The sequence below is a fragment of the Apus apus genome, chromosome 13 (assembly GCF_020740795.1).
Source record: "Apus apus isolate bApuApu2 chromosome 13, bApuApu2.pri.cur, whole genome shotgun sequence".
Taxonomy (NCBI): domain Eukaryota; kingdom Metazoa; phylum Chordata; class Aves; order Apodiformes; family Apodidae; genus Apus; species Apus apus.
Window position 1 is genome coordinate 5,643,005 of NC_067294.1, and position 23,872 is coordinate 5,666,876.

Genomic DNA, 23,872 nt, shown 5'->3' on the forward strand with positions numbered 1-23,872 from the left:
ATCTAAGACCCATCTGCCTCTGCCCTTGGCATTGCACTGCCTTTCTTCACACACCTGTCTCAAACACAGAAACTGCTGTCAGATATCCCATCACAATTTTAAATGATTCCCCCATTAAATCCATGGATGGCGACTTTTTCATTTTTCCCAGTTACACACATCCAGTCAGAGCAAAGTGCTTTAAAACCTTGTCTTTAATAATTTGGGGTTTTTTGCATTACACAAGATTGAGTGGTTTTGAGAACTGGTAAAAGAAGTGTGGCTGAGGAACTGAAGCAGAGTTGCAGGCTGTGAGAGGATGGGCCAGTGCATCACCCATGCTCTGATCTATTCCCCTCTGAGAACAGTCCTTAAAGTCTCATTTTGTTAAACATCTTGTTTTATTCTGTATAATGCTGACAGAAGTACATTAGCTTTTATTTAGTAAGGAGGAGTGAATCACTTGGTGTTAGCATAAAACCAGGTTTAATATAACCAGAAGTGGCCCACACCATAATTGCTCACAGTATGACAAAGGCCACCTGCCACACAGTTTGCCTGAGCCCTGTCAGTGTTTATACCTGGAATACTGAACCTCTACCCATCGAAGCAGGTGAAGCTGCTGGGTAGGTTCTTTAGCTACTTATGAGAGCTACACGTGATGGGGCCCTAGCTTATGAAAAAAAAGTTACCTCAGTGGTACTACTAAAATATACTCAGGAAAATATGTACAAAAGTCTGTCTGTAATCATGACAAAGGCAGTGATTGCTACATGTTCAACTCAGACATTTTGTAGGATGGATGTTGATTTCCAGATCTGTTTAAGCTGCCATTCTTTCTTGGATTGGGGTTGTGTTCAGTGCTCGTGCAGAAAAGCACTGGTTACCTCTGTGTTTTACCTGAGAAATAACTGTCCCTCTGTCCTGTTACTGGGGCACAAGTTCACGGAACCCTGAGGTTGTCACCTTGACTTGCTTCACTCAATTCCTGCAGAAGCATCAGCTGCAGAGAGGTAGGTTGCATGAGGAAATGTTAATGCATATTTAATGCTAGATATAGGTAAAGCCTCTACTTAAACACACTCTGCATCCATCATTCAGGGTTAGACTGACAAAGGGAAGAGAGCAGGACCACCAAGAAAGAGGGCTGCTGCTAGTGTGTGGAACAGTTCCAGCTTCAGCACTTAGTTCAAGATGCACTCATAAAACACAAGGGTTCAGTCATGTGAGTGACTTTTGGAAATATCTTACTTGGCTGCAACATGCATTTTAGGAACACTACAAAAGCCAAACACCCCAGTCTCCTCTGGGGCTGGGGAGGCAGGGGATGTGAAACCTCTCAGCACCTTGCAGAGATGGAGTGTGTTATCATCCTAACAACTCTATGCTACACTTGAGGTAAGACCTGAGGGACCCCCATGGTGAGTCTTGTTGGGTCTCTCCAGCACCATCCTTTCAGTGAGGGAGTTGGTAACACTCACGCTTCAGAAAGCACAGAGAGCCAAAGCAGAAGGTGTCGGTGTCCTAGGGCAGAGCTGAGCTCTGCAGAAACAGAAGGACAGGGATCTACCCCGGGGTGATGGTCCCAGCTAACAGAACTGATAGTTGTTGCTCTTGAGAAGGGGCTGGCCACTCTCCTCTTGCTCACAGGATTCCTCACAGCAGCCAGAGGTGTCGCAGCCGCTGTCTTCCTCAGCAGCGGAGGGGAGATTGGTGTAGTCCTTGAAAGCAAAAATCACCCCCAGTGTGTTTCAGTCCCTTCAGTGGTGCAGGACATCTGTCTCTGCACACATGACCAGCTGGGGACTGCTGACTCCACACTATCCAGTGCTGCTACCACAGGGCATGGCTAGCTGGCAGGACAGGCCTGCCCATGCTTTGGTGGAGCTGCAGGACAGCTGGTCACAAGGCAGCACACCCTCTGTCCAGCTGCACACCAACCCTGGGGGAACAGGGCACAGCTGCTGCACAGGGAGTTGTATCACCACCCATCCTGCTGCCCACAGAACACTGAACTGCTGCCATCACTTAAAGGTAAGGGACATTTCCAGGAAAATTGTCCAGGAGCTATATTCAGATAGGGAGAAAGTACATCTCCCTTCCCTCTTATTTCCACAGATCCTTACCTGCTCCTTGTGCACCTCCAGTTCTTTCTGAATGAAGCAGCTGATCTGGTCAAAGGTGGGTCTCTGTGTGGGCTCCAAGCTCCAGCATGCCTGCATGATGCTGTACCTGCAGAGCCAAAGGGGGACAGGGCCCTTGCCTTGTGCTGCTGGAGGGGCTGCACCCCCAGCCTCTTCCCTGCAGCACTTGGTGTTTCAGGCAAAGAGCACTGAGCAGCCCCTCATCTTCCTGCCTGTAAAAGCCATGGTCAGCACACGTGCAGTGCTCCAGGGAGAGGTGAGCACGGAAGTGGACAGAGCAAACTAGTCTGTCAACAAGGTGCTTTATGCCTCCAGTACTTTTTGCTTTAAGCTTAAAGTCATTCCCCTCTTGTAGCCTACTCAGGCTTGTCTTCTCATAGCCCTAGAGTCAAAAGTAGCTGACTGAAAAAACCTAAGTACAGGAATGTAGACATGTAACATTTCTCCTGTCCTCCTATCCATAAACAGAGAAAATAGTGGGCAGAGCATCATAACTGACTGCTCCAGGTCTTGATTTCCCAGGAGCATGGAGCAACCTGATAGGATCCAACCTGAACCTCAAGGGCAGACACCTGGAAGAAGCAGCCAGATGTGTGACCAAGGCCCTTGTGCCATGTCCCTGCTCACCATCTGGGAAGCAGCTCTAGCCACCCTGTCACCCACTGTGTGTGTCTCAGTGCAGCCACTCACATTTCCAAGGGAGCAAAGTCAGGCCTGGCCATCTGGTATCCTTGCTTCACCATGCTGTAGAACTTGCTGTTCACCACCATGCCAGGATATGGACTTTTACCTGTGACAGAACAGGAGCAGAGGCAGCTCTCAGATCAGAGGCTTTAACAGTGCAACCTGGAGCATTGCTGGAGCCAGTGCTACTCCTTCTCATGGAGCTCTGATTTACTACAAGTCATCCAGGATCCATTGCTTATAATGGTCCCTCTGGAAGAATAACAGTTTTATAGCCCTGATAAAACCTAGATTTTTGTCAACCTTGCTCCTTCCTTGGAAATTTTTCTACAGAGACATCAGGGCAGTGGTAAGCCATGGAAAACTAGAGGTTTACAAGCTTGCTTCTTTCTTACCAAGGGAGAAGATCTCCCAGAGAAGGATGCCATAAGACCACACATCGCTCTGCACTGTATAAATGCAGTCAAAGATGCTCTCTGGGGCCATCCATTTCACGGGCAGGCGGGCCTGGAAAAGCAAAGAGTCCTGCAGACTGGGACAAGCTGGCAGCTTATGCTACACCCTGCCCTTTGTGCTGCAGCCACACCCTACCCTTAATCCTTCTCTGGTCCCCACTTCAGTTACTTACATTGCCTTTAACAACATAGTTCGAGTCATTCATGATGTCGCGGGCCAGACCGAAGTCACAGATCTTGGCCACCCGTCCATCTGATACAAGCACATTCCTGGCTGCTAAGTCACGGTGGATGCACTGTGGGGAAGAGAGAGAGCACCTCTGAGACCAGCCAGATGCACTGGGGAGAAGAGAGCACCACTGAGACCCAGCCAACATCCCCAGTAGTCCCAGCTAATTCCCTACAGCCCGGGCCTGTCACTGAAGCAACACTTAAAGAGGCAAGAGGAACACGTATTGCCTGAAAAGCCCCAGCAAGGGGCACTGTGTCATGCAGAAGGAGCACAGGCTCCCTTTCAACCACTTCATTTGCAGTGCTAAGACAGAGTGACATTTCTTCCCATGTCCTTTTATAATTCAGGGGGCTGTCTCAGAGCCAGGGGCTGTTGACACAGAGCCCTCATCTCTGCAACAGTCATTCAGTTACTCTCTGGGACTCTAAATGAGCCAGCTCTGGCAGACAGCTCAACAGCCACTTTCAGTTCCTTGTCCCTGGGGCAGTGGGGACACTGCCAACACGAGAAAGCTCTGCATCAATGTTCCTGATCTCCTGGAAAGGCTGGGGAGAAAATGTTGAAGATGGACAGCTCTGGGTTCCTCCACACCACTGCCCTGCCCTGATGGACTCCCTGGGGCTCATGGGAGTCAAAGGCTCTGGAGGGAACACCAGTCACCATGACCCAGCATGTCTGAACCCAGCAATTACAGCTAAGAGGCCCATTTCCAGCAGCAGCTGCCTGAGCTTGGCCACCCGTCCACAAACATCCCAAGCCTCATGTGGTCAGGATGGCTGCTGCCTGCTGGCTAGACTGCATTTCCCAGCTGGGGTGCTGGGGGCAGTTGTTCTGTTGGTACTCACGTTCTTTGATGCAAGGAATGCCATGCCCTGGGCCACCTGGCTGGAAAACTGTAGCAGGTCAGAAAGATTGAGGGGGCGGAGATCCTCTCTGGTTTCATCAACTTCCTCTGAGGTTTTCCCTGAAATTCAAAGCTATGTTTTAGAGTTGCTACAAACATGGCAAATAATGCAAGCTGTGCTCTGTCCTGATTCCCTGGGGCTAAGCTAGACAGGATTGCCAAAATAAAACCACAAAAACACAGAAATGAGCCTTTAACTCACCCCTGGCTTGCGCAGAATCAGATGATGCTGAAGAAGATGATGATGACACGGGCCTCATTTCAACATACATTTCCAAACCCTGGCTCGAAAAGCCACTGTCACTGAGGCAGATGCAACAGAGATGGAGGCAGGCTGTTAGCAACCCTCCCACAGCACCTTCTGTCCTTCTCATCCACTAAGAACAAACTACATTCCTGCCTGCAGGAAGTGGCTTAACCAGAGACTTAAGGGCAAAGGGAAGGTCAGTGTTAAAGCTGATTCAGAAGGAAGACCTAGGTGCCCTGTGGTATGGGCTCCATGTGCTGCTCCCCTCTTGTCAGGGGACTGCTCTTGGCTGATGGGGAGTTCTCTTGTCCTACAAAACAGTGCAGGAAGCCAATGAATTCTGATTCCAGACTGTGGGAGGGCAGACTGGATCGAAACCAGGATTTATTATGGGATATTCAACATCTCCTGTCAAAGACTTGGAAAAACTTGGAACTGTAAACAACTCTAAACACACGTGGCCCCAGTGGTTTTTATATCCTGGAATTCTGCAGGTAAGACCTTTGGTCCCACTCTCTCCCCAGCACAGCCCTCTGCACTCTTCTCCCACAGGTACCCAGGCCCAACATTGCTCAACTCTGTGGCCACCAGAATTCTTTTACCTGCGGATGTATTTCTTCTCTACATCAACGTTTTTGTAATCAGCAGCACTGTCTAAAGAGGTGTCCAGGGAAGAATCCTGGATAATTATGGATTCAGCCTTCTTCCGTAGGAAATTCAGCAGGTCTCCATAGCGACAGTACTCAGTGATGACAAGGATTGGGCCTGGGAGGGAGGCAGGAAGGGCTCATTGAGAAATTATGCTACTGTGACCTGTCCTGAGGATTGCTTTCCCTGGGAGGGGCAGCAGAACCCATCCTGCACATCAGCCTGTCTAGAAACAGCCCACAATGTCACAGGTTCACAAAGTCACAGGTTCAAAGAAGACTACCCAATTCATCTCCTGTCTCTGTTGTGACAGAGGAGAGGTACAACCTCAGATGAGCAGGCTATGGGAGAGGTCCACAGGGAAGCCAGGGCTCTGGGGTCCTACCTCCATAGGTGCATGCTCCCAGCAGATTAACAATGTTCTCGTGGTGTCCCAAGTGGCTCATGATCTTCAGCTCAGACATGAGAGCCTCTTGCTCATCTGTGTCTGCTGATGCTGCAAGACAAGAGAAGGGCTGTATTAAAGAGTGAGAGACGGGGAGGTGACTAAGGGGGAGGACAGAAAAAGCTGCAAGCAGAGAGATGGAACAAAAGGAGGAGACATGCTCAGAGAGGAAACTGTCCTCTGTCTGTGCCTCTGGCCAGACATGTCCACAAAAAGGACAACAGCATAATTCCAGCATTCAGTGCTTGTCACAGAAACACTGAAAAAGTAGATGTTGCATCCTGGAAGAACCACCACCTGTGGTGATCACACACTATATCCTGTTCAAAGGAGCTTGGGAGATTTCAGCCTTTGCAAATTGCTCTGGGCTTACACTTTAGCATCTTCACAGCCACTTTGAGGCCTGAATCTTCTTTGCCAAGACCAAAAGCAGTAGCTTCTACCACTTTTCCAAAGGCTCCTGCTCCAAGAGTTTTTCCTGCAGAGAGAAAAAAAATGTGTTGTAAGATGCTTTATAGAAAGAGATTGAACAGTTGTCCTGCACACAGCCTTCAGGAGGATGTTTGGTGGGTGGGGATTCCTGCTGAGCCCAGACAAAATGACACATCCCTTAGTCAGGAGCTGGTTAAACATCTGAGAGGAACTCTACTGTGTGCAAAGACAGTATGAAGGAACCTATGTTCACACATGAGCTCACCAGCTCTATGCATTGGGAATGATCCCAGATGCAAAAGGAGGGATGTGATCCTCTTAACCTTCCTCAGAGCAACAGAGGGCTGGAGGGAGGTTGTACCCCAGTATTTAACACCCTGCGTGGAAGAGGGCAGCAAGGCCTGGTTAAGGATGTTCCCATAATGTCTAGATGCAGCTTTGGGTTTTGCCCAGTTGCTTTGACTCTGTCGATTGGAGCATTTCAGCTCTGTGGTGAACTGCACACCACCAGGCCAGCAGCAAGGAAATTTTCTTACCAAACTGGAGGTTATTCCTGGGAAACTCCCATTTTTCATTGTATGGCAGCTGAGTTGGATCGATAAAGATGTAGTTATTCCCTTCACAGGCCTCAATGATCTTCCACCGTACCTGGTACTTGGGTTTCTGTAAGGAAGAGACTCCAGTTATTCAATGTTTCTCAAGTCCTGAGTGTTCCCCAGTCCCCAGATACACTCTAGCTCTCACTCTGCAGGAATAGAGAGAAGACTTGGGTTTCAGCCCATCAAAGATTTCTTGCTTTCAGCCTGGACTGAGAGAAGCTCTATCTGGACAGCCTGGTCCCTTTGCTGTTACAAAGTCCTTCTGAGTTGTCACCCATGATTGAGGGAGGCTCTCTTGGCTCTTTCACTTAAAGTAGCCCTCTGCCCTCACTTGGGATGGCAGAGCCAGCACATCCCACCAGACCAGCAGCTGACAGTACCCAGCTGGTGTTGGAGGGAGATGTCCCCTCTCTGCCTCCTTCCTTGGTACCGCGGGTTGCTGAGCACAGCAGAATGGTGGAGCTGGCCCAGTCCTGCTTCCCTTACAGGGGAAAACAAGAAATTGAGAAAGAGAAGTAAGAATTTGGTCTCTTTTCCACGAATCTCATGGCAGAAGTAACCAGTCAAAGCAGAGAGAAGCAGTGCTGGAGCCTGTGGGCAGAGGCACTTGCCAGCTTGGGTGTTGTCATTCATGTTGAGAGGGCTGGGGAGCCTGGCTGGAGGCACAAACACAGGGAAAGGCAGGGAAGCAGCTGGGCTTGCGTGCGCCACGAGGAGCGGCAAGGACCTGCATCCCAGGGTGGCAAAGGTGGTCTCAGGTCCATCAAGGCAGGCACAGTGGAGCATGGCTGGGATGACCAGGGCTGAGATGAATCATCTCAGGTCCCAGCAACTGGGAGGTGTGTGCTGAAATGTTTCCCCTCACCACTTCCCCTGGACAGCTGCAGAGAAGGATGCAGTCTATGGGTAGATGCTCAAAGCTAAGTTAGCACAGATATGAGGGACAAAATCCATCTACATCTCTCTGGACTACTGGCCAAAGACAGCTCTGCCTGCAAAGCCGTAGGTGCTGGTTTGGAAGAGAGTTCTGATGGATCTTCTGACAACCAGCAATAGAACTCTGCTGCAAAATTTGCAGCCTTGATAGGCTGTCAAAGGAAAAGTTCCAAAGGGAGAGCTGAAAACCAGGAGATTTTCACCCACGGATGAAACAGAGGTGGCTATTGATTGGTACAGTTTATGTAAACAACTGAGAAGGAATCCAAATGCTGAAAATAAGTTGTGCAGAGAAAATAGGGCAAGTTCTTGTATAAAAATAGTGACCTAGTCTTCCTGGAGACAAACACCTTCTAACATCATCCTGTTTCCCCATAAAGACAGCTTTTTATAAAGGAGGGAGGAGAATAAAAAGTAGATGTAAGTTGCAAATCACTTTCTCCTTAATTTGGTTTATGGATTCATGGTGACCAGAGCAAAACCAAATGCAATTGACAGCACAGAAAAAGCACTGAGGAATATTCACATTGACCTCTGGGTTACAAGGCTGAAGGACCAGGGTGTTGCACACTGGGTTTGGGGCTTGGGCTTTACCCTGCAGTAGGAAAGCCCTGGGGGAAGCTGGGAGGCAGTGGAAGTGAGGGAGGGAGCTCCAAGCTCCCTGCCTGTGGCTGCCAGCAGAGGCAGAATGAGCTCTAGGGCTGGCAGGCCTCACGGCCCTTGCCGTGCAACAGGGAAACTGACCTGGTTGTACTTGTAGAGGAGGAAGAGGAGCAGAAGGAGCAGCAGGACCGATGTGCCTATGCAGGTGGAGAGAACAGGGCTGAAGAGCTTGTTTGGGGGGGCCATAACACTTCCTGGAGAAGTAAAAAAAATGGGGATGAGTAAAACACTCCTGTTTCAATTCCACCTCTGGGAGCATTTTACCCACCTGTTCACTTAGACTTCCCCAGTGTGCAACTCAACCCAGCACTAGCCTCAGAGACACCCAAATGAGCTGCTGGGAACTGAGGGAAGTTCTTGGTACCAACTTCAAAGCTGCAAAGGTGCCTCATGCACCCCAGCTTCCACACAAAGAGCACCAGAGCACCTCAGGTCAGGCTGACTGGGGAGCAAGAGCTGTGCAGCCTGAACAGGCCCATCAAAAGATGGTGCTGAGCTGCACCCTGGAGCTAAGTCCTGCAGGTATAAGGTGCTCATGGTGTGGCTTAGCCTTTGGCACCAGGCTCTCTCTAGGACTGACAAATGGCAAAGCCTCCCATCTCCTTGTGAATATAGAGGAGTTGTGGAATCTATTCCACTTCTCTTGGAAACACAGTAGGGATACACTTATAGGAAGATGGACCCCCAAAAGCCCCCAGTTTCTCCCCCACCCAGCTACCAGTTGGAATCTTACTGGTGATGGTGAGCGAGTGAAACATGTCAGAAAAATTCCCCTCTCTGTTAACAGCCACACAGCAGAAGGTGAAATTGGGACCCAGCTCCTGGAAAGGGATGGCACTCTCCACCTCCACCTCATGGAAGGGCAGCATATTCACCACCTGGGGACTGGAGTCATTCAGTAGCAACTTATAGTCCTCATTGTATCTGCAGAGACACCAAGCAGGAGAGAATTGAGTGTTCCCCTGTAGCACAATTGCTCACAAGTGAATTGGTGCCTGTATCAGACTAGAGAGGAGACACTGGGAATTAGGGTTGCAGCTCTATGAGACATGATACTCACTGCCTAGTTAACAGACCTCTCCCTGTATAGACAGGACCTTAACTGTGCTCTGGCAGTAGTTCCCTCCTTCAGTGGGGCTGGTACTGAGACACAACCACCCCCATCCAGGCAGCTGTTTCTGCCTCCCATCACACCATAGCTCAGAAAGTCTTTGCTTTGCAGAGCCTCAGATCTGTGGAGGTCCCAGAAAGACAACTAGGAGCAGTCAGGATGTAGCTCTAGAGCAACCTACACCAGTGCACTTCTCCAAGGGACTTACATGTTTCTCAGAAAAGCATTGGGAGAACATGAATCACAAGTGGACTCTTCAAACTCAGGACTTGAGGAAGAGTACCTACTCCCTCTCCTCAAACAGGCCCCAAGCACCTCTTTTGTTAGCAGGGCAGCATTCCTGTTGCTGAACATGCTGTGCTGTATTGCTCTGTAAGCAAGCCCACGTGGTGCTGCTCAGCAAATGCCAAAACAGCAAGGGCAAGTGCCTTGGAGGAGCTCCATCTTCTGGGCGTTTCTTACCTGTCAGAGTAAATGGGGCACTGGTACCACTCGATGCGCGGGGCAGGGTAGCCAATGGCCATGCACTGGAGGATGCTGGAGTCGTTGGCTGGGACCTTGACTTTGCAGACCCTCGGAGGAGCTGTCAGGAAGGCAGATAAGAAGCAAGTGCTGTGACCAGAGGAAGAGTATATTCCCTGTGCTCAGATTCACTCTCCATGTGTGTGACAATAAAACACCAGGAACCCCCGTGTTACACATGGGTTTGGGCTGTGTCCCAGACACAGTTTGGCTGTGTGGCCTGGGGGTGCTGGGCTGGAAGCACCCTGATACCCCACCCCACTTGCTGCCAGCTGAACAGCATCCCCAGGGAAACCAGGGTGAAAGAATGGGCAATGCCAAGCACTTACATTTCAGAGAGATACTGAAGGTAACTGATGCATTGGTCTCATTGTTGAGGGCATAAAATGTATAGAGACCTCCCTCTCCTTCCTGCAGGCGGTTCAGGAAGAGTGTGTTGTTGTACCTGCTCAGAGAGAGAGTAAACACCATGAAGGAAACTGTGCTCAGGAAACTCAAACACTCACAGGGCCTTTGCTGCTGCTTTCTATGTCCTGGAGTGGGTTAACACTTCCCAGCACTAATCTCAGCTCATAGCTCTTCTGAAAGGCTATGGGTGGGTGAATGCTCAGAAAGGAGATTTGAACATGTAAACCATTGGCTTTGAAGGGCTAGAGGATGCTGCTCCTCCTACCTTTGACAGAATGAGTGGCCCACCAAGTCATGGTCTCTAATGCCCATTCCCCAGCCCATTTGTCAGATCCTGATGCCCTAAGCCACCATGCTCACTGAGTGGCTGACTTCCTCTAGTAGAATATTTTGTGTTTCTAAGAAAATGAAAGGGGAATTGCCCAAATGGAAAGATTCTCCCCCTTTCAGTCTCCTGTTGGCCTCAATTTGCTGTAGGCTTTGGAGGAGCAGAGCTGTGCCCTCTGTTAGATCTTATCCACATAACAGTTCTCTGGCTTCTCTTGCCATGGGGCATACAGAGCTGCTCTGTACATTCACTCTCCAGACAGCAGAACATGGTTCAAGTCTGAGGAGCAGTGAGGGAATTCAGGGTTTTTGTACAGTTCATTCACCCCTACAATTTCTTCCCACAAGGAAAGTGCAAACTTGAAAACCTGACCACAAACACTGTAGTGACTCCCACAAGGTTTGCTAAAGAGAAAGCTGCCAAGTGAGACAGAGGTGGTGTCTCCTTGACCTGATCAGACCTGCTCACTGTGGTTTGCTAATACCAGAAAGAGGAGACTAAAAGGCTGAACAGTTCCCCTCTTTAAAACCTGAGAGGTATCTGTGAGCCAGTAGCAGGGGGTCTACCTGTCTCACCAGGAAGGTATTGTTGGAAACGTGTCATTGCCAGACAGAAAGCACATACCAGTTGTTTCCAGAGGTCATGTGGCCCTTGAATGTGGTACTCCCTGAGTTCAAGGGGTTTGTGTGCTCCCAGCCCCAGTAGAGAAGTTTTGGATAAGCCTCAATGTGCACCTGCAGCTCCAGACTGTCTCCCAAAGCAACTTCCTGGCTGGTGGCTTGCACTGGGGTCAGGAACACGTAACCATTCTCTGCAGGATGAAGGAGAGCATGAACATCAACAGGCATGTACAGAGACCTGAAACAACCTTACACCAGCTTCATCAATGGATTACTTTGGGAAAGGGCAGCTGAGAGACTGAAAGAGGGAATGAGACATTACACAGATTATGTTGCCAAAGGAGTACTTTTAAGTTGATTGTTTGTCATGGCAGCTTGGGTTAACTGCCTGAGGAGAGCTAGGAAATCTTAGTGAACTCTCATGGGGAAAGATGAGGCCCAAACTGTACCTCCTGATTGTCCATCGAAGACAGGCCCCTTAGCTAAACTCTGGCTTCTCACTTGGAAACAACTCAGACCAAGCCCTTTCTCTGAGACATGGTATGCAGCTGCTTTGGGTGATCAGCAAACCACAGTCTATGAGCTGCAAGGATGAATTTTCTATCTTGAGATAAAAACAAGTGTATCATAGACCTGAATCCTCTTATGTGGATCAGTTGATGGAAGATACAAAGATCCACACTCTGCTCATGTGGCTTGCCCTTTCTTCCTGCTAGCCTTTGCTGGTCTTCAGCATAACCTTGCTCCATTGTTTCTTTTTTATGTGTTAAATCTGTTTATAAACACACAGAAACTGAGAAGAGCTTTCCAATTTTTCGTCTAGAATCCATCCAGAGTCCTTCTGCCCCTCGAGACATGAAGGAAACACCAGTTCCTTTCCTAGCAGCTCCACAGTTCCGATGTGAGCCTTCAGGCACAAGGGAGAATAATGTTTCCAGCCACAGAACTAGAAACAAGATGGAGGCAGAAGCCTCAAATACTTAAGGCTGTGATTCAGCCCACACCTTCTAGTCTTTTGGGGAAGCACTCACCTACCACCTGAAGCATTGTCGAGGCATTCCTGAATCCTGCTGAGTTATTAGCTATACAAGTGTATTTCCCACTGTCTTCCATGGTCACAGCTGGGACAGTCAGGATGTCACTGATGACATAGTAATCATTTCCAAAGTCAGGCTTTTTAGTACTCTTGACCTGTCAGGCAGGGAGGGAGCATGAGGCACTTTCTTGGAAGGGCAAAGGATCAAACAGAATATTTATGACAAACATAACCACCCCCTCCTGTTCTGGGCTACTGAGCTGCTGTCACTAAAAGCCATCTGTGTGGAGACTAAGACGTCTATTTATTATATTAAGCCCAGGTGTTCAGGGCAGATATTCCACAGCAGTCAGTGTCATTGCCATTGCCAGCCTTCTGAGTTCAAGTTGGCCTTACATTGTGTGATCCAACATAACTTGTATGTTATTTCAACTCCTGAATAAAGGCATCAGATATCATAAGGACTTCTAGCAAACCATATCTACCTATCTAGCAGTTAAAAGTCAGCACAAGAGAGATTTTGAAATGCATTCCCTTTCTTCACCCATATCTTTTATCTGTGGAACTGTGTCCTGAACATGTTTGATGCTTTATAAGCCCTGGCAGTACTGAGTGGAGATACATTGCCTTGGTAGGTACTGTGGCTCCTGCTCAATCAACTTGGGTGGAACAACATACTCTTCTTCTCTCTGGCAGCAAGATCCTGACAATGGGCAGGTGTTTCTCAGCCCTGTGTCATCCCAAGGAAAGGATGGCCATATTCAGATTTCAACAGCTTGTTTGAATAGCTGCTTAGGTTGGGCAGATTGAGGCTTTCCTGCAGGTGACTCGGACAGTTCTTGCCACCCTGTGTCTCCCAGTTTCCAGGAAAGCCCTGTCCCCCCATGAAGCTGCACAACTTACATTCTTGGCTGGTGTCACCCATCTGATGTCATACTTGTGGGAAGGAGCAATTACTCTGCAAGTGATTTTGAAGGGTTCACCCACGATTCGCACATGGTCTGTAGGGTCCATCATCACTGACACAGGCTTCTCAGGTCCTACACGAAGGCAAGCAGGGAAAGATTCAACATCAACCGGTTCAGTGACCCCATGTGAGACTCCCCAGGGCCTGGCTACCTTCTTCTTTAGATTCTCTTCAGTTTCTTTACCCTCAGCCTTGGGATTGTAATTTTTTTTTTGTGCACATGTCTGTGGGAAGCAGTACAGCTCAGGGAGAGCACAGAAGTCACTGTGAGTTGCAAGGGAAGGGGAACCTTCTGTCACGGTTATATCCTAAGCATCAGGGCCTGAGGACTTGCAGAACATCAGGGAGACAAGAGGACTTTTTTTTCTCTTCTGTGACAGTGCCTGCAAAGTTTTGAATGCTGGAGACCCACCTGAAGGAGCCAATTTGCCAGAAGCTGATGGAATTTTGCCTCCATTAAATCCCCTTTAAAGACTGCAAGCTCAGAAGGTCTTTCCTACCACTGGCAAGGAGCTCTTCCTTAGCTATCTACTATGGCCATCTTAGCTATTGCTGTCTCCTCAGGGACAGCAGCAACCCCAGTCCTTTACCTTCTTTCACAAGCAGTCTTATTTTTGATGACTTCTCTATTTTTCCATTTACTACTGCTTGGCATCGGTAATAGCCCTTCTGCTTGCTTTGCACATTGTGAAGTGTTATTCCTTTCTCAGGACTGAAAGAATAGTTGGTCCCAGGTGAGACATTAGAGCCATCATCCATTATCAGAGTCACACTGGATCCATACTCGGGGGCTGTGATGAGACAGGGGAATTCAGCATCATCACCTTTGGTCACAGAGATCCGTAAAATCGGGACAGACCAAACATTATTGGGATCTGTGGAGGAAAAGACATGCCAGCAATGGGATCAGAAAATGCATTGAAGCTGAGGAACACATTCCAGCAAAGGCAAGTCTCCAGCATTGCTGCCCAGTGGGAGGCTGATGCTGGGGCAGCCCTGCTCAATGTCTGACTCAGCCTCCAAAACCTCACACAAGCCCAATTCCAGCTAAGGGAAGGGAGCACAGCCATTGGCTCACAGGTGTACATAGGCAAGAGAGACTGAGAAGCATGCTTATCTCTCATTAAACTTGTCACCATGGTGGTAGTTTCATTCATCAGACCTCCAGCTTCCCTGTCCAGGACAGTAACTCTGGTACAAGGGAAAGGGTGAACTCAAATGGTGGAGCCACCACACCAAAACTTCTGGGGTACAAGAATGTTTGAGGTTCAAGTCACATGATGAGGATGTGATTTATGTGACTTTTACTTATCTGACAACACAGTTCTCTGATTTCCAGATCTCACTGCTCATTACAACACCAATCAGACTTTCATCCCTGTTGTGTTTTGTTGTTTTTTTTCTGGAAGGGAAGCCAAGGTAAACAGAAGGAGAGGTCCAGGCCATTCAGCTGTGCATGATACGTAGATGCTCTGTACTCTATCCCAGTGCTGCAGCCACTGGCCCCATTGTAGGTGGGCCTACATGGATGTGGGTGAGCCACTGTCCCAGTAGGAGCCAACACTGCTTCCCCAAACACACACACCACCACAGCCATAGAGAGGACCTGAGTAATGGCTGTGCTCCCTGGAAGGGGAAGTTCTGCCAGCATCTAAAGGAGGAGGGAAACCTGTGATTACCTCGCACAAACAGATGCACAGTTGCAATGTCCTTGTCACTGCTGTTGACATAAGCACACTTATAGGTGCCTGTATCTCTGTAAGTGGCCTTGGGAATGCTGAGCGTGCTGCTGGTGTGGTTGCTGAATGTGTCCTTCCGGCTTTTCCATTCGACTTTGGTCTTCCCTGAGCAGAACAAGATGACTGGATCACCCGTGTTGACGACCAGAGCAGGGAGATCAGGGCTGATCACTGGGGATGCCAAGCCTACAAAGGGAAAAGAAAAACAGTGAGGATGCAAAAATGATCCCTAATGATGCTCTGTTGGAGTTCACACTGCTGAGCATGAGGTAGCTCAGCATCAGGAAGAGGCTGGACTTGGGGTTCAAACTGGCTTTTTGCCTTGCATCACTCTAGCCGTTCTCCATCCCACCAGACTAATATAGCCTGATACTCCAAGGAATGAATTTCAAGGAAGAGAGAAAACCTCACATGTGAACATGGGACAGAAAAAACAATTACTTCCATTGGGTTTTACCTCTTGCAACAGTTTTCCTTTTGTGAAAGAGCTGGAGTTGAACTCGGTTAACCAGTAACACCATTTGGTGAAGTTTAAGCCAAGTCCAGTGGATGGGGCTCTCTGTTGCATTGGTGCTGTGATGAGCTTAGAACAGATCTGCAAAACTTCTGCAGAGCAGGAGGTCAGTGAATGCCTTTTGGGAAGACTGGCTTTTTGGTCGCTGGGCAGTGGATTTTGAGGGACAGCTACTTATACCTTAACACAGAGTCAGTGTTTTCCTTGCAGATACCATCTATACATGATGAAGTGAGTTGCCATCATTATTCATATTGAGGAGTGGGAACTGAGGCACAGAAAAGCTAAATGGCTCATGAAAGCCCACGACTGCAGTTGTATGTACAGAGCACCAGGCCATGGTGACACTGGCACTGCAGGCCAGCTGGATTTCTGATGCCATCTCTTCTCTGAAGATGGCTCCTCTGCTGGCTGAATAAAGGGGAACCAGGGTCCTGCTCCAGCCCTTTGTGTCAGAAGGAAATATTTTTCCCGTTTTGTTGTGTCAGCGAGTTCTTTGAGTCACCACCTATATTTAGGGTGGGGGGAAGTGAGAAATGAATCAGTGCCGTGGGGCTAGGGAAGAAGTGGTACCACCACCCCCACGCCAGGCCTTCAGGGAGGACAGGAAACACATTGCAAATGGCTATCTGTGTTTGGGGGGCTCTGCATCCCCTCCAGCCCCTCTCCAGGGCTGTTCTCCCACTTCTGCTTTCCTTCCCAGTTGCTAGCCCAACCTCACATCTTAAAGGGACACACACCCAGGTTCAATAATATGAAGTGTAAAGGTAGCTGCCCAGCTTATCGATCCATTGCTCTTTGTAAAGGAGGTGACTGCAGGCAGCACTGCTCTTGTGTGGTGGCAGCAAAAACCAAGGGCTGAGTTTGGTCTTGTGATGCCTCAAACTCTGCAGCTGACTGCTCTGGACTCACAGGACCTCTTCAGTTAAAAGATTTGTTATCCAAATAAACATAAAACCCGTAACTGAAAGGCTGAGGGAGCTGGGCCTCTTTAGCTTGGAGAAGACTGAGAGGCAACCACTTCAATGTTTACAAATATGTAAAGGGCAAGTGTCAGGAGAATGGAGCCAAGCTCTTTTCAGTGATGTCCAATGACAGGACAAGGGACAACAAGTGCAAACTGGAGCATAGGAGGTTCCATGTAAACATGAGGAAAATCTTTTCCACTATGAGGGTGACAGAGCACTGGAACAGGCTGTTCATAGAGGTTGTGAAGTCTCTTTCTCTGGAGACATTCAAAATCCACCTGGACACGTTCCTGCATGACCTACTCTAGGGGATCCTGCTCTGGCAGGGGGGTTGGACTAGATGGTCTTTTGAGGTCCCTTCCAACCCCTAAGATTCTGTGATTCTGTGACCTCAACAGGAAGCGGGATAGGGCAGAGCATCCCATCATGGCACGATTAGTCCAGCTGCACTTGCACCTCCTTCAGAGGAAAGGGAAGTAGTGGCCAGATGCTACAGCCTTTGCTGCAGGGACGAGAGAAGGGAAGGCTGCTTTTGGTCATGGGTAGCAAAGACAGTTTAAAGAAAAGCTGTTCCCAGGTGCTGCTTTGGACACTGTCTCTGTAACGTGTCCAGCAGAAGCAGGCACTCATCCTCACCCACCCCTGCCTTACAGTTCATTTGGTGAAGAAGACCATGTCCTAGGCTCAAACATATGTCCTGTGCTACCAGCTGTGCTCAGGGCTGTAACACCAGAGCTGTTCATCAGAGCTCAGAGAGCATCATTTAAACACTCTTGGGCTGCTGCCTCCCTCTGCGCAATAAAGGGTTGAAACTACCAGGCTCAAGGCCCTGGAGAGCACTGTGGTGTGTGACAACCATGAAGTTGTCCAGGGGAAACCCAAAAAAGGTCTGGATCAAACTTGCTGGCCCTGCAGGAAGAAGCAGAGGACAGGGAGCTTCAGAGCATGGAATATTTGACACCTTATCTCCCTGGGGTTGTGTTTTGTTTTTTGTGATGCTTTTATCTTTCTGTGGAAAGAGGAAAAGCATCATTTATTCCCAGAATGGAAAAAACCATAACCCAGAATCCTTTGCAAAGCCACATTTTCCACATATCTGAGGCACAACATTCCTCCCTTTTTGCCAAGCTGTTTTCTAGTGGGGCTTGACACATTTCTGTTGCTTTTGCTTTTTTATCACTGAATGCTTTTCCCTCAGCTACTCTCTGCTTTAGCTATCCCTCCACATCCTCATTTAATGGGATAGGCAAGCTCTTCAGCTTAGAGCTCCATTCAAACTGACTGAGGGAAAGATGATGTTGTAACTGGTCCTTGGTTTGGCCACAGCAGGAAGACAAGAGAGACAAGAGCCATGTCACTCTGTGTCCTCACTGTCATCGGCCTCCAGTTACTCCTGAGATGCTATGGCCAGAAAAGGCTCAGGGTAGGTGCTCTCCATAATGATGAAGAAGCCAGCAGCTCCCAGGCTATCACTGGAGACTCCTGTCAACAGCACAACCACCACAAATTGGAGTGAGGATACATGGGGAAGAGACACTAAATGTAGTGTCTCCTACAATGCCAGGTGAAAAGGCCACCCAAGCACCCACTCTGTGTGTGCTGGGGGATGAGTCAGACCAGCAGGTCCTTTTCCAGAATGGGGAAACAGGGCTGCTGGGGGAGGCTTTCTCCCTGCTGACCAGTGTGTAATCTTGCATGAAGCCCAGGGATGTCTCTGCTGCTCTCCAGCAGCTTCCGCAGCATTGCCAGTAACTGCTGGCCAAAGGTTTTACCACACTTGGGTTGTGTAACCATGACCTCTAGTTACAGCTGCAGGCTCTGTCCCTACCTCTCCCATGCCAGCCAAAACATTGCTTTCCTTTGCTGAGGGTTTGGAAATGGTGAAGGAGGAGAAATAAAGGCTAGTAAGACAGAGGGGCTCAATGACCTTACCACAGAAGCCAGTTATCAAGACCTTGCCTTCATTCTGGAAGATTATGAGGCTGAGGTCTGGCCCTGGGAGGTACCCATACCAGCCCAAGTTCCCCTTGCTCCCCCCTCAATGATGGGAGGGAAAAAGCTTGGTTTCTGGGATACCATTCCCAGAATCACCTCCAGTATCTGGGGGAGGCAGGAGGTGGGGAAAAGGGTGCTTATCATATCTCTTCCTTGGGGCTTCCACCTCAGAGCTTTAGATTCATCCACAACAAGAAAACAGAAGAAACCCTGGGAAGAACTCTCAAGATGGCCAAGAACACAGATCTTGGCACTCCCCCAGCAGGAGTCCAGATTGCAATGGTCATACCACCTCAGCCCTAAATACTCTCAGAAGATGCACTTGCAATTCAAGAGGTAGGAGAAGTCAGGTTCTGGCTCCAGCTTGAAGCTGTTGGTTTGGACAACCTTGGCTTGCTTCAGCTTTGTGCTGCGGGTGACCAAATGTGGTGGTACTCGGACAAATGAATGTCTAACACACTGACGTGGCCAACAGCACCTGATGAGGATGTCACAGCTGGTGACCTGCATTGCCCAGAGCCTCAAGGAATTTTCAAAGAGATCCTGACAAATACCATTATGATCTCTTACAAATCTACATCAGACCTGCCTAGTCCCTATTAACTTTAAAAAAGCAACACAAATTTAAAACCCTACAGCCTTCTCAACCCAGCCCCCAGCACAGCAGACCTGAGAAAAGCTTGCTCAGGATGTCAAAGACATCACCTCAAGCAGTTCAACAGTGAGAGGGCTGAAAATACAAACACAGCAGTGGCTCAAGAGGAATGCATTGCTTCCCTGCTACAGGCTGAATTCCTTCCTCACTACATTTCCCACTTCCAGCAGGGACTTCACACCTGAGTCTCATTGCATGGGGAGCAAGCTTAAAAGGATAATGAAGGAAAGTGCCACATAAGATCTGAGAGGCTGTCAAGCACTTAAGATGTGAGATTAGTAATACTGGTTTCTGTCTGGTTGCAAACCTCAAAACAGGCTTAGTGACCCTTTCTTGAGGTTGATGGGTTATCACCTCTTGGCCATCTCTGCAGCCTCAAAAACCAGGTGCATTCAACTTTTCCCTCCTTGGCTGCCTGAGTTCTGCTTCCATCACAAGGTCTAACAGTTGTTGTATATGCCACCACCATCAGAAAATAGCAACCCTTAGACTTCTGCAGCCAGGCAACCAACCTTCCCAACTCTGTCACCTGCAGGCCAAGTGTCTCCAGTTTTTGCCCCATTTGGGTAAAGAGTTATTTCAGAGACAGCTTCCCTTGAACACACCTTCTGCTGAACCTCTCCTTCCTCCTAACCCCTGACCACACCAAAAGAGTGGGAAGCTTCCTTTTCCTATCTCCCTACTGTCAAGGCTCTTCCTATGCTACTTGCACCTTTCCATACTCTTGGCCTTATCCTGGCAGTGCTGCAGGCAGCCAAGAGAGCAAGGCCCCAGCACCACTGGCTCCAGAGCCAACACAGACTAGCAACACACCCTCTTTCCACCACTGTCATCCAGTTCTGGATGATCTTCAAAAAGCTGCTAGAGCCAAATCTGCACTAAAAGCCAAGCTGGTGTCTCCTCCCTGCTGTGCCATGGAGCAGGCATCCTCTTGCCTGCTGTCTGCCCATGCTGAGGCACCTCAAACCTGCCCAGAGTAGCAGCAGCTGCCTCATGGAGCAGCTTCCAGAGGCTGGGACCAGCCCAGCCCACAGCAGGCTTCTGGCAGACACAATGGGAAGCCCAGCTTCACTCTCCACCACCAGGAACCAAGTGTCCATTAGTCCAACTTCAGCATTACCCCATTCCCTGCACCACCAAGGCTAGTACTCCTCCTTGCTCAAGGAGGAAGAGAGCAGTGACATTTGACAATCGTAAGAAACCCCATCCCATATTCCAAACCCACCTCAGGGTGACACAGAGACACTGTAGGGCTTTGGGGTGGGGGACAGGAGACCTACCTTGCCAGACACCAGCTGCAGTGAGCAGCAGGAGGAGAGCAGGACCCATGTCCCCGGGGACTGTGGTGACCCCAGTGCGGAGCAGGGACGTGACTGAAGGATTCTCTTGAGCAGCAGGCGCCTCTCCCCGTGGGCTCTGTCCCCAGCGCTTCCCTCAGCAGGAGCTTCTCCTTTCCGAGTTGACCACAAGTTAAGAAATTCCCTTTTTTTTGGTTTGTTTGTTTTTGAAATGGAAGGGGGGGGGGGGGGAGAAAAAAAAAAGGCGCAAGGCTTTGAGACGTCACTGGTGACAAATGCCCCTGGCAGAGGTGGGCCCATGCACGTACCCTGCCCAGGGCCCCCCGCTGTTGGGGCCACCCTCCCGTCACAGACCCTGCCTCAGAGAGGGGTTCAGCCCCAGCCTGCTCCCCAGGACTGTCAGGGGCCACCATAAAATGGTTGGGGTTAGAAGGGACCTTAAAGATCATCTAGTTCTGACGCCCCTGCATGGGCAGGGACCGTGCCGGAGCTCAGAACAATCCCCATCTGCCCTGGCTGCTTCCACCCAGACCCCTGGAAACTGCTGCACACTTGCCTGGGGACACAAAGAAGCAGGCTGGGACCCGCCTTGGTGGCAGGGGACCCCACTCTACCTCAGCAGGACTAGCTTTATCCCCATGGCTCTTGCTGGCGGCAGGTCCTGAGGGCCCACACGGGAGAATGGCCGACACCCGCAGCAGGCCCGCGGAGCCGGTTCAGCCCAGGGCAGCTCCCAGGCGGGAAAAGACTTGTGAAGGTGATAAATGAGGGTGTTTTTTTTTTAACCAAGGGTGTGATCCCTGGTGCAGAGAGGGGTTCTGGGACCAGGCAGGATCTCCCTCAAGCCCCACTCCAGCACAGCACAGCAGCAGGGCTGATCAGCCAGCTGTAAACTCACCTGCGCTGTCCTTCCTGGCAAGGAGACACGTTCGGTCCAGCCTGCAAAGCCTTCCCTGTCCCCAGTGGGGCTAAGGGACACACAGGGACCCCCGGTCTCCTCCTCTCCCAGCACCTGCAAGCCTAAGGCTCACAGCAACCCTCTCACCATCAGGCACCTGCCGAGCTGAGGCAAGGACCCCCAGCTCGTGGGGAGGCCTTTCGAAGCTGTTTTCTAATTGACAACCCGGCAGGCACCTGGGAGCAGTAATTAGGCACTTTGTTAACCCTCCCCAGGACTGCTCCTCTTCCAAAGCAGGGGGTGAGGGGAGGCTTCAAGCAAAACAGCTTTCCCAGGGACACTCCTGTGACCAAGATGTTTGCAGCTCAGACACAGGGTGCCCCTCGCTCTCCGCTCTGTCTCTGGGTAACCTCAGGCTGCAGCAGAAGTTCACGATGGTTCAGGGCAGCTCTGGGGTGGGAAGTTACAGCCCACCCCCTGACGGCCCTGGGAAGCACGGTGGAGAAGGTCCAGCCTGGGGCAAGCTGGAGGGCTCTGGCTTAGCTGGACCCAGCTGCAGCCCCGTCAGCAGGGAGGTGACAGGGACACTGGCTGCGAAACCTGGGCAGGAGGAGATGGGCTTTTCCAAAACGTCTGCACAAATGGCTGTTGAATCTGCACTTGCAATGCAAAGGTGCCAGGCAGAGGAGTGGCCCTCAGGTCTCCACAAACAGGAGGGGAACTGGGTTCTCTGAAGGGGACAATCAGCAAGGTACCAGCAAGACCAGGTCTTGGGGCCAAGAGATGAGAGCACGACTGGCTTTGCTGGAGATGACTAAAAGTCATGGGAACACGGAGGGAGTCTTGGTTTTGGCCAGAAGGATGGCTGGAGAGCATGACGGAGTCCAGAGAGAAGGAAAGGCAGCTTTTGGCTGGAGAAGATTTCCTCTCAGCAGTTTTTCCTGGCAGGATGTGGGGAAGATGAACATGTAGGAGAGGCAGTGCGATGCGCTGGGGTGGCTCCCACCCAGAGCTGGGGCGCTGTCAAGTGGCTGGGCCACAGGAGATGTCTGACTGATTATTCTTTCCTCCTTTTGAGCCAAAGGGGCTTTTTAAAGGATGTTTGTTTCCCTCCTTCTACTTTTTTTTTTTTTTTTTTCCAGGAACAAGTGCCAGCTCAGAGAGAACTGAGTCACCAATGTGAACAAGTATTAAACCAGACAGGTTTAATACAGAGAAGGGAAACAGTATCTCAGCCTCCCTTCTTCCCTTTGAGGAGGCCCATTGCAGAGTGTCTCTCGTGGCAGTGGTCCACAGCCTGTACACACAGGTCCCCAGGCTGGGCTGGATACACTCGGGGATGCTCAGTAGAACCAGCTGCCTGCTGAGGTTCCTCCCCCATTGGTGGCCATCTCTTCCTGCCTGCAGGCTGCACCCCAAATCCTGTGGTTGCAAGCTCAGCTACAGGAATGCTGCTAGGGCTCATGCTTGAACAGCTCTGAGCAAGGGACAGGGATGCTTAGAGGAGCTGCAACCTTCCTTTGAGTCACTTAAACCCCAGGATTGGGCAGTGGGAGCCTGTTGGGTTCAGAGATGAGGTCTACCAATTCCTCCTCCTTGCCTTCCCAAGCCCTTGCTGCAGTCTCTCTGGAGCCAAGGTGATTTTTTCCCTGCTGATTCAGCTCCTGGAATAAAATGCCCTGTCTGCCTGTCATGGCTGAGCCATGCCAGGTGACTCAGAGCATATCTGGGGAACATCAGCCTGAGCTGGTCAGGGACCCTGCAAACCTCCTCTCTGCAAACTGAGCAAAGACAGGAGCCCAGGACAGGCCGTGCTGGAGAGAGGAGCCTTGCTGGGACTTGGACCTGTCTCCTGCTGCAGCTGGTGCCTTGGGCCTTTGGGTACACCATGGGTTTCCAGGAGCTGAGAGAAGCACTACTGCAGCCAGCAGGGATTTGCGCTGAGGCTGCATCATGCAGCCTGAAAACAGGGTCAACGTTGATACATTTGAACCTCAGTTCAAAATCCCCTCTTTGTAGCAACCCTTGACTTTCCAAGCATGTGGCTCAAAGCTGGCTGCAAACAGCTCTGCTCAGCAGCCTGGGGTTGTCTTCAGGAGGAGCAGCTTCCTTGGAGCCAGAGAGAGGAGTAAGTTTTGGGCTGTACTCAGGAGGTGCCTGACAGTCATGGGGCTGGAGGACCCCAGCACTTCTGAAAAAGCAACTGGAGAAGGGTGAGGGGAGCAGGAAGAAAGCAGAGGGACCCAGTGGAATGGTAATATGGGGAGGCAGGATTTTGGGGTTGCATCTTTGAAAGGTATCAGGGAATTTCTAATCCCAGAGGGAGGGGAGGAGACCCCAGCTTAGAGCAGAGCTGGACATGGGGACCCCTGTGCACCGTAGTGTGGCTCCTGTACGTGCCCTGCCCCATTGCTATAATCTCCAGTCTCTCCCACTGCCCTGAGT

At 50.1% G+C, this 23,872-nt stretch overlaps 1 protein-coding gene across 1 annotated transcript; it reads right to left on the reverse strand.

Moving 5' to 3' along the window:
• Positions 1–176: 176 nt before the first annotated feature.
• Positions 177–20,683, reverse strand: CSF1R (colony stimulating factor 1 receptor). The gene is made up of 21 exons (XM_051631429.1): positions 20,512–20,683; positions 15,040–15,285; positions 13,951–14,235; positions 13,297–13,433; positions 12,389–12,548; positions 11,362–11,548; positions 10,331–10,446; positions 9,942–10,062; positions 9,102–9,292; positions 8,450–8,562; positions 6,707–6,833; positions 6,112–6,216; positions 5,679–5,789; positions 5,248–5,410; positions 4,601–4,701; positions 4,340–4,458; positions 3,436–3,558; positions 3,203–3,314; positions 2,814–2,913; positions 2,106–2,211; positions 177–1,700 (listed from the first exon to the last, which is right to left on the reverse strand). Exons 1-21 carry the CDS (start codon positions 20,558–20,560, stop codon positions 1,569–1,571), a joined length of 2,904 nt encoding a protein of 967 aa, XP_051487389.1. The 5' UTR covers positions 20,561–20,683; the 3' UTR covers positions 177–1,568.
• Between the last annotated feature and the right edge of the window lie 3,189 nt (positions 20,684–23,872).

Excerpts from the sequence above, each read along its gene's own strand:
- CSF1R (XM_051631429.1), bottom strand. The coding sequence starts at position 20,560 with ATGGGTCCTGCTCTCCTCCTGCTGCTCACTGCAGCTGGTGTCTGGCAA. Across the intron at positions 12,549-13,296 it reads GGGTGACACCAGCCAAGAAT|GTCAAGAGTACTAAAAAGCC; the intron begins GTAAGTTGTGCA and ends CCTGCCTGACAG. Across the intron at positions 3,559-4,339 it reads CATTCCTTGCATCAAAGAAC|TGCATCCACCGTGACTTAGC; the intron begins GTGAGTACCAAC and ends TCTTCCCCACAG.